Source organism: Nematolebias whitei, unplaced genomic scaffold (assembly GCF_014905685.2).
Source record: "Nematolebias whitei isolate Nwh7 unplaced genomic scaffold, NemWhi1 Nwh_scaf_150, whole genome shotgun sequence".
Classification (NCBI taxonomy): Eukaryota; Metazoa; Chordata; class Actinopteri; order Cyprinodontiformes; family Rivulidae; genus Nematolebias; species Nematolebias whitei.
In genome coordinates, this window is record NW_023618695.1 from 1 (window position 1) to 9,706 (window position 9,706).

The following is a 9,706-nucleotide window of genomic DNA, read 5'->3' on the forward strand; positions in this document are numbered from 1 at the left end:
GAAGTGGAAACACCGCCCCCTGCTGGCTGCTTCTTCTTCTGCGCTCATTTACAAGAGAGACTTGTTTACAGACAAGGTACAGACAACAATAGACAACCATAAAAACATATACAATGAAAAAGTAAATAAAACAAATTATATAAAAACTAAAAAACAAACAGCTACATTATAAAGTAATATAAAATACTAAAAACAGGAACATGTCTGCGTTGGTTTTGCCATGAACTTAACAGATGTTTGAAGGCACTTAGAGAGGTCAAAGGTCGAGCGCTTCAGATCTTTTTACAAGATATTCCAGGAAACAGGAGCGGAGTAGGAGAAGGTCCTTTAGTCTAGTTCAGTCCTCACTGAGGGAACACTGCAGGTAATGATGTCCTGAGAGCGCACGCTGTAGCTGCACTCACGCAGAGACATGTAGGAGGAGATGTATGAAGGCAGCAGACCAGGAAGTGATTTAAAGATGAAAATGTACCAGTGAGAGAGTCTGGGTGAAGTTAATGATGATCAGTGAATACAGGGTGCAGTGGTGGTACAGTGCAGCCAGTATGTGTACCATGATAGACAGCATCCAACATCTGCAGCATCCAACATCTGCAGGTTCTTGTAGGAGCGTTCATGTAAATAATGTCACCGTAATCAATGGAGGGAAGGAAAGTCACAGATACAAGGCGTTTCCTAACATTCAGAGTTAGACAGGATCTGTTTCTGAAAAAGAAACCCAGTTTAACTTCCAGTTTCTTTACCAAGTTTTCCACATGGAGCTTAAACGAGAGATTTGAATTAACCAAAATACCCAAGTATTTATAAGAATCTACAAATTCAATAGGAACACCATTCGAAGATAAAATCTGGGGCCGACATCCCTTTGGTTTTATCAGCAAAGGGACGTTTTCAAACAGGAAGTCAGTGAATCCTCAAGGCTCAATGATACCAACCTGTATAAATGAAGGTTGAATGAATTTAGGCATCAAAACAGTAACTAAAAGCAGCAAGCTAGCTACAAGCAGCAAAATACGAGTTAAAAGTTGTTTAACGTCTAAAGGGACTACAGATTAAAATGAGCTCAAGGCTAAATCTCGTGCAACGCACTAAATGTTTATACATTTATGTTATAATTACACACTATCCTGATTAAATAAAGTAAAATAAAAAAAAGAAAATAAAGAAAAAGTTTTAAATAAAGAAACTGAAGTAGCCAAAGGCTAAGCAAAAGTTGGAAAAAGTCCAGCTGAAGCAAGAAAAAACCAAATCTGTAGTCAAGAGTAACAAAAGTAGCTGGAAGTAGCAGAAAAGGTAAGATAGCTAAAGGCTAAAGAAACAGTTAGTAATATCTTGAATCAAGAAGTAGCAAAAGCCTGGCTAGAAGCTAGCCGTACAATAGATTTAATAAAATTGAACATAGTTGTGGATTAATTAAAATGTATTTAATTTAATGTGAGAATGATTTGGTTAGGAAAGCAAAGTGTAGTAGACAAGTTTTATATAAATAGATGTTTTCCAAAATAATTCTGATTTTGTCCTCATTTCCTGTCAGTTCTTATCAAATAAACATCAGTTTTGTGTTTTTTTTTTTCTTTCTACAAAATAAAACACTCTCTGAAACCGAATATTCGTTTATGTTCATGAAAAATTATCGTTGTGAGATTTCTCAGCTGTCCTCGAACGCAACATCAGGTCATGAGACTGTCCGTTTTGGTGCATGCTGGGAAATGTATTTCTACGGTGCTCATGTCTCGGTCATTCCGAAGCGCGCTCAGCTGTAAAGAAAAACTCCATTTCCCAGACACCCCACGCTTTCGTCCTGCTGATTACTTCCACCCTGTCTGATCATAAAGATCATCAGCTGCTGTTGATCGAGGAGGTTCGGTGACAGCAATGAGAAAATGCACGAGCGTCTGTGATTTTACGGAGGTACTATTCGTGTTCGGAGGTTTTTAACGAGAGTTTAAAAAAAGAGTTTGGCAGTTGACGTGAGGAGGACATGAAGGAGCTAGCTTGTTGCTAACAGAAGATGGAAGCTAAAAGCTGTTAGCTCATGGTAATAAACCGCCGGAGAGTGTTGGGTCGGAACTTCAGCGATGGAAGAAGTTGATAAGATCCTGATTCACGCGCTCAGACATGTCGGCACGTGAGTGTTCATCACGAACTTTATTGCTGATGAAGGTTGTTGTCTTGGGGGTCAGAGGTCATCTTTGTGTCCACAGGGAGTTGGGGGTGGAGGTCGACAGCCTGAAGCAGTTCAGCAGCGACCTGATTGTGGAGGCGGTGGTCCGATGTGTCCGGGTCATCGAGCCGGGCCTGGGGGGCGCCCTGCCCGCCTCACTGCCCCCCGGCATGTCCGCCCGCTTCCGGGTGGGCATGAGCCTGGCTCAGGCCTGTCAGGTGAGCAGAGACTCTACCTCCCAGGGGGGGTCCAACCTGTCCCACTCAGCTGCACTCACATGCACATCGCTCCCTTCCCTCCCTTCTGAGGATGCAGGAGGACAGTGGTGTTCATGTTTCACCCCAGGGGTGTCAAACTCCAAACCCTTTTTCAAACCGGGGGCGGGAATCAGTCCATGTTGACTCAGTCCAACGGCGGCCATGTTTTCTTGGTGACAGGTTCCTCAGCTTCTTCTGTCTCCGACGTGTGTGTCGCTCCGTGTGTGTCGCTCCGTACGCACCAACATCAAAGATGGACGACAAGTTCAACCTCGTTTCAAATGTTCGTGGCTGTAAAAACTATCATCCATCCATCCATTCATTCATCCATCCGTTCATCCATTCATCCGTCCATCCATTCATCCGTCCATCCATCCATTCATTCATTCATCCATTCGTCCATCCATTCATCCGTCCATCCATTCATTCATTCATTCATCCATCCATTCGTTCATCCATTCATCCGTCCATCCATCCGTCCATCCATTCATTCATCCATTCATTCATCCATTCGTCCATCCGTCCATCCATTCATCCGTCCATCCATTCATCCGTCCATCCATTCATCCGTCCATCCATTCATCCGTCCATCCATTCATCCGTCCATTCATTCATCCGTCCATCCATTCATCCATCCCTTCATTCGTCCATCCATTCATCCATCCATTCATCCATTCATTCATTCATCCATCCATTCATCCATCCATTCATTCATTCATCCATTCATCCATCCATTCATTCGTCCATCCATCCATCCATTGAACCTTTAACGAGACTAGTCTCAGTGAGCCACGAGGACTCGCAACAGAGACCTGTTGAGAGTTTGCACTAAATAAAGTTTTAAAGTCGCACGAGAAGCGATTAAAATCGTTTACCTTTAAAATAATCACGTTGGGGCCAGGTAAGGTGTTAACAAGGGCCCAGTTTGGCCCGAGGGCCTTGAGTTGGACACGAGTCTTAAATTCTCGTCAGTTTTTCTCCTGATAAATCTGAAAACCAGCAAAATGTCTTTAGCAGTTTATGGAAGAATATACAAATTTACGAAATAACTTTTGTATTTTAGGATCTAAAATGGAAACTGGACGTATTTAGAACTTTTTAAAACCCCCAAATTAAAAACCGAACAAATAAAATGAGACTTTTTAAAAACCCAGATGTACTCCGTAAACGTTAACGCTTTTCTTCTAGAACATTTGTGCTAAAACGTTTAACTCTGTGTTCTAACAAACTGCTAAATTCCAGTTGACCTTTGACCTCATGGTGCTCTCCAACTTCCCAGCTTAACGTCTAATCTCTAAGAGTTTGGATTCTGCTCATGATGAGTAAAATAAAACGTAGACGATCCAGAGCGAGCTGCAGAGGCTGATCGTCGTCAGGCGAGGACTGAGAGGTTTCCACGACAACAAATAAACAAATAAGATAAAACGAGAGGATTTCAGATAAACTCGTTTGTTTCGTGCAGCAGCTAATGGATGCTCAGTCGGCCGCGAGCGCTCGGCCTTTCCTTTTACAGACAACTAAGAATTAAAGGAAGAAAGAGCAGAATCAGGACAACTCTTCACACATTTATAGGTTCAGGACTATTCAACTGGTGGTCCAGGGGCCAAATCTGGCCCAGGGGTGGGCTCAGTTTGGCCCACCATTGGGTCCATTTTTAAAAGAAACTCCATTTTAAACCGTAAAACAAACTTAACGAGAATAACTGCTGATGTCCGGCCCCTGAGCTCTTGGCTTTCAGTAACTGGCCCCTGAGCAGTTTAGCTGAATATCCCTGGTTTAGATCTTCTTGAGACTTTGATCAAAATCAGCCAACAGACCTGAGGCGAGCAGAAACCTTCAGAGTTTCAGGTTCACTGAGCGAAGAAGCGACGTGGAAACGCCCTCCGCCCGTCCCTCCGTCTTGTGAGATGGACAACTTGAAATATAAATGAGGTGCTAACGTCCATGTTGGTGCGGCTGCATCCAGGAGTAAGACAGATTACTGTCAACAGGTTGCCAGGTCAAAATCCAAGATGGCCACCATCGTAAATGTACATGTATATCTGTAAACCGGCCACCTCCATCATCTGAGGAAACTCTGCTTCCTAGTTTTTATTTATTTTTAAAATATAGTTTCCTCAAATGATCGGGGTGGCCCAATTAATCTATAGCCACCATCGGCCACCCCCTGGCTCCACCACTGCACCTGGTGGTGGATAAAGTTGCTCCCTCTGTCACTCCGCGGTCTCAAAGAGGAAAAAAAAAGTCTGTTCTTCTCCACAGAGTAACTCCGTCTCTGACCCACTTCTTGCACCAAAAACATTTAGGTTTATTTCGTTCTCTGTTCAGTTCCAGTCCAGAAAAAGACTCATCTCAAAAACTGAAAAACGTTCATTACTCAATCCCTTCAGTGACAGGAGACATCGTCATCGAGATCTTTTGCTCCTAAACCTTCGTGGGGTTCCTTCAAACCCACGGATGATTTCATCGACTGGACAACGTGCTATTAACGTCAAAACAAACCGATCAGAGTCCCCGTCGACTTTAAATGTTGTCTGTGGCTAACGGGCGCTAACAAGAGCTAACTGGCGCTAACGAGCGCTAACGAGAGCTAACTGGCGCTAACGAGAGCTAACAGGCGCTAACGAGCAGGAGGTAACGTGCCGAGTGTTTGGGGTAAATGCCAACAAGCAGGTGGTGGAAAAAGCACGACTCAACTGTCAACTTTCATCACTTCAAGAACTCCTGGAGAATCTTTTTCCATCTGCTTGATTTGTGGCTGAAGATGGATTTTCACAATAAAGGCTCAGAAACTGGGTCTGGAAACTTGAGTGGATTTAATTGTGAAAGGTTCCGCTGGCACGATTTATTTATGAATAAAACCTGAAACGCAGCCGTATAAAACCTGTCGAGTATTCCACACTTTCAACAGCGCGAGGGAACTCTGAAGATGTTTTTGTTTGTTTGATGGGAAACGTTTGTTTACTAACGGTTTGTTTCCAGGACGTCGGCTACAAAGGAGAGATCGGCTACCAGACGTTCCTGTACAGCAACGAGCTGGAGATCCGCTCGCTGCTCATGTTTTTGGTGGAGAAGCTTCCCAGAGAGAGCGCCGAGGCTTCGGACCAGTCCACAGGTACCACCAGACTGCACCAAGTAGCTAAAACCAGCAGGGGAGTAGCTAAAACCAGCAGGGGAGTAGCTAAAACCAGCAGGGGAGTAGCTAAAGCTAAAATTAGCATAAAAAAATGTATTTTAATGTTTCTATGCTGAAAAAAGTAATGAAAGTTAAATATTTTCAAAACCAACATTACAAAACCAAAAGTCACGATGCTCATCTCCTGAACGAGCCGAACCTTTTAATAAACAATCAGCTAAAGTCACTCAAAGTGTGCAGAAGTGTTTATGCTTTGGCTCCTTTTAATAAAAGGCGACACAAACTGTTTTCTGAAGTTCTTTATTTGTCACGTTTGTTGTTTTTAACACTTTTTAAAAAACGGATGAAACTTCTGTTGTTCAGGAAAATCAGCCGTCCTCCAGAGAGCCGTCGCCGCCGCCATCAGAGCCCAGCTGGCTGCTGCCTGGGTGCCTCCGAGCTGCAGGCTGCCCCTCCACTGTGAAACTCAGGTGGTCCAGGAAACCGTGTGGCAGCTTCAGATGATAACGATCCCGTGTGAACAGAAACTGTTTGTTTGTGTTTAGAGTCTGGGAGCGCTGCACAGCTTCCACGTCCAGCCGCTCACCTTCCCTCACTGCACCGAAGCTTCAGACCTGCAGCGCCTCAAAGGTACGACTCCGGCTGCAGGAACTTTAGCTGCTGCTGCTGCAGGAACTTTAGCTGCTGCAGGAACTTTAGCTGCTGCAGGAACTTTAGCTGCTGCTGAAGGAACTTTAGCTGCAAGAGGCTTTGATTTATTTACAGAAACATTTGGCTGTTAGAAACCAGTTGTGACTATTTTTAGAAAAAGTTTACAAGGTCCTCGAAGGCATCATGAGGCATTCAAGGCCTTGACTGTGAGGAAGTTGTTTTCAGAACGTTTTAATATTACCGTCGTCATTTTTTTAACGTCTTTGTAGAAGAATTAAGAATGAAGTCTTTGTGACGCTGACGTGTCTGAAAGAGCCGAGTCTGTTTTCAGACGTGAAGGACTACCACCGAGACGTCCTTCCTCCCGTCACCGCACAGACGTCCAGTCGAGCCTCCACGGCGGCGTCCATCTTGGAGCGACACACGGCGGAACTGAGCGGCGCTCAGGAGTGGGACAGCGAGTGGAAGAGTCAGGGACTTCTGTCCCGCCTCACACCGCAGGTAAACGCTCTCAGACCTGGACCAAAGTCCTGATCTGGTCATCGTCTGGAGTCGGCAGCAGCTCCACGGACTTGTTCTTTGGACTTTGGCTTCTTTTTCACTCCGCTTGAACATCCTCAGCTCCAAGATGTTGACGACCAAGTGTTAGCTACAAGCTACAAGCGTTAGCATGTCTGAAGTCTACTGCTCTCTACTGAGGCTCATCAGCTTATTGTTGCTAACGTCCGACGGTCGGGCTTTTTTGTTTTGTTGTGTTGTTTTCTCTGGGTTTTCATACGGTCCACGCCCAGTTGACACCCAGTTGACACCCAGTTGACGCCCAGTTGACGCCCAGTTGACACTTCGACAACTTAAAGTGTGCGTCTGAATGACACGATGCGCTGCTGATGCTCATGCTTCTGTCGTGTTGTTGAACAGGAGTACCGCTCCAGGAAGCTGACCCGACTGCGCAAACGCATCGAGGAGCAGCTACGTTCGGCTGCTGCTCCCTCGTCTGAACGCGCCTTCAGCTTTTCTCGCTCCACCCCTGAGCTGTCGGAGCTGCTTCAGACCTTCAGAGGCTCCGCCCCCTTCGACCGCGTCCTGACCAAGGGAACCCATTTCACCCACACTCGGAAGTTCACCTTCACGCAGGTGAGTGAGGCTGAGGGCTTAGAAACAGACGCCTCTGCCCCGTGAGCTAAACGTTAACCATGTGTTGTCCAGGAGGAGGCGGCGGTAACCAGCCCCGTCCTTACCGGGCGCCAGTCTGAGGGCGACATTCAGCTCCGTCAGCAGGAGGAGCTCGCCTCCCTCCAGGAGCAGTTCCAGCAGCTCTGCAGTGACGTCGACCAGCTGGCAGCAGACATGAAACATGTGAACGTCACAAACGCTCAGGTACACGTGTCACGTTTAATCAGGAGGGATCGGTTAACGGTTTGTCTTCACGAGAACGCTGAGAGAGACTGCTGACATTAGCTCAAGAAGCTAAAACTGTGATGTTGGAACTGAAACGAGCTAAACAAGCTAGATGCTTGAAAGAAAAAAATGGCTAAATATAGCAACTCTCTGGCTAGATGCTAAAGAGAACAACATGTTAGCTGAATGCTAAATGTAGCAAACGACTAACAAAAAAATAAATGTGGCAAAACATTAGCTAATAAGCATTTTCTCTTTGTCGAAGACGGACGCTCTCCTTCCCTCTCCTGCTTTTACTCTTGTCCGGTGAATCTCAGAGTCTCTTTACACATCGTCCAAATCAAATTATTATGGATCTGGTCAGCTGATCAACGCAATTGATAAACTTTTCTCGACAAGGAGACGGGGTGCAGGAGAACCCTCATGTCCTGAAGGGACACACACAGCTGGATATGTCATGGAGTCCTGGAAGAGAGCGTGCGTGTCTGAGGACGTAGAAGATGAATAATAATTAGATTCATGATCACAGGGTCTCTGGAATCGATGGACACCTGAGATATCGACTCGTTAGGAGGACGTCGGCAGCAGTTTGAGCCTTGGTAAAGTTGCCCACCTTATGTGAAGGATTACTCCGTGCTTCGAGCGCCCAGACTAATATGCTTTGTGAGCTGGACGTGACTTCTGAGCGGAGTGTCCACAGACCTGGCTGTTTGGATTTGCCACTGAGTGAACCAACAGAACTGACATAACATCAGCAGAGTGCTCTGCCCAAAACGATCGTTGTTTATCTGAATTAAAGTAAATATCTAAAGGTCTAAAACGACGTCGCTAACTGGTCAACGTTTGTTGGGCTCTTAAACCTCCAGCTCCGTGAGTCATTTGTTGATCTTCCTTCCCATCTTGCTACTTCCTGTCTGGTTGGACTCCTTCAAGCTGCAGGTCTCGGGTGAAAGTGACCGACGTTTCTCCTGCAGGTGTTGGACGAGCTGAAGCAGAGGCAGCTGGGAAACGCCGAGGAGGAGGAGAAGTTGCAGGTGAAGAAGAAAACCGTAGACCTGCTGCCCGACGCGGAGAACAACCTGCTGAAGCTTCAGGTAGGACGGATATCAAACGGAGCTCCGCCCTCCTCCGAGGTTCTCTCCTTAAACCTTCGGTCCCTTCCCTCAGGCTCTGGTGGAGGGCGGAGCCAAGCGGGTGGTGAACCTGGCGTCCCAGTGGGAGAAACGCCGAGCGCCGCTCATCGACGAGTATCGCAGGCTTAAAGAGATCTGCAGCAACAAAGACGTAAGCTGTGTGAGGAAGGTCACGTGTCCTCAGAGTGCTCCGATTGTTCACGCACCTCGTCTTCTCACAGCTGGAGTCGAACAGGAAGCTCTCCGAGATCAAGTCTCTGCACGAAAAAATCTGCGTTTCCACAGAGGAGGCGAAGAAGAAGGAGGAAATGTACAAACAGCTGGTAATATCTGGATTAATCAGATTAATTCATTAATGGTTAACCAAGAATAACATTAATGACAGAAATAAATGTTATTTATGCAGTTAAATACATCAGACACAACCTTTCTGTTAACTTGTCTCTGCACCTGCACAGAATTGTGGGTAATGAACGTTTCTTTTCCCTCGCAGGTGACGGAGTTGGAAAGTCTTCCGAAAGATGTGTCTCGGTCGGCGTACACTCAGAGGATCCTGGAGATCGTCGGCAACATCAAGAAACAGAAAGAGGAGATCACAAAAGTACGTTCTTCTATTTTTTATTCTTTAACACTCAGAAGGTGTTTTTTTTTTTTTTTTTTGCTGTCAATAAAGACGACTGTTTCCGTTAAAGCCTAAATATCCTTTAAATTTTTTCTTATTTTGTCAGTTTGGACCTCTCAGTAACTTTACTGCCCTCTGGTGGTCGTTTTGGGAGAAATCAACCACATTCAAATCCCTTTATAAATTAATTTCATGATCCCAAATTTATCAGATCATTAAATAATGCACTCCTTTCAGTAAGGCTTTATTTTACAACACAACATAATAACACAACAACATAATAACACAACAACAACGTAACACAACAACATAATAACACAACAACATAATAACACAACAACATAA

General features: G+C 45.3%; 1 protein-coding gene across 1 annotated transcript; it reads left to right on the forward strand.

Moving 5' to 3' along the window:
* Positions 1 to 1,804: 1,804 nt before the first annotated feature.
* On the forward strand, positions 1,805 to 9,584 carry LOC119429230 (coiled-coil domain-containing protein 22-like). Its single transcript, XM_037696902.1, has 13 exons — positions 1,805 to 2,128; positions 2,205 to 2,382; positions 5,404 to 5,536; positions 5,921 to 6,042; positions 6,103 to 6,187; positions 6,540 to 6,709; positions 7,127 to 7,342; positions 7,415 to 7,585; positions 8,581 to 8,700; positions 8,774 to 8,890; positions 8,961 to 9,062; positions 9,233 to 9,340; positions 9,573 to 9,584. Exons 1-13 carry the CDS (start codon positions 2,079 to 2,081, stop codon positions 9,582 to 9,584), a joined length of 1,584 nt encoding a protein of 527 aa, XP_037552830.1. The 5' UTR covers positions 1,805 to 2,078.
* The last annotated feature ends 122 nt before the right edge of the window (positions 9,585 to 9,706 follow it).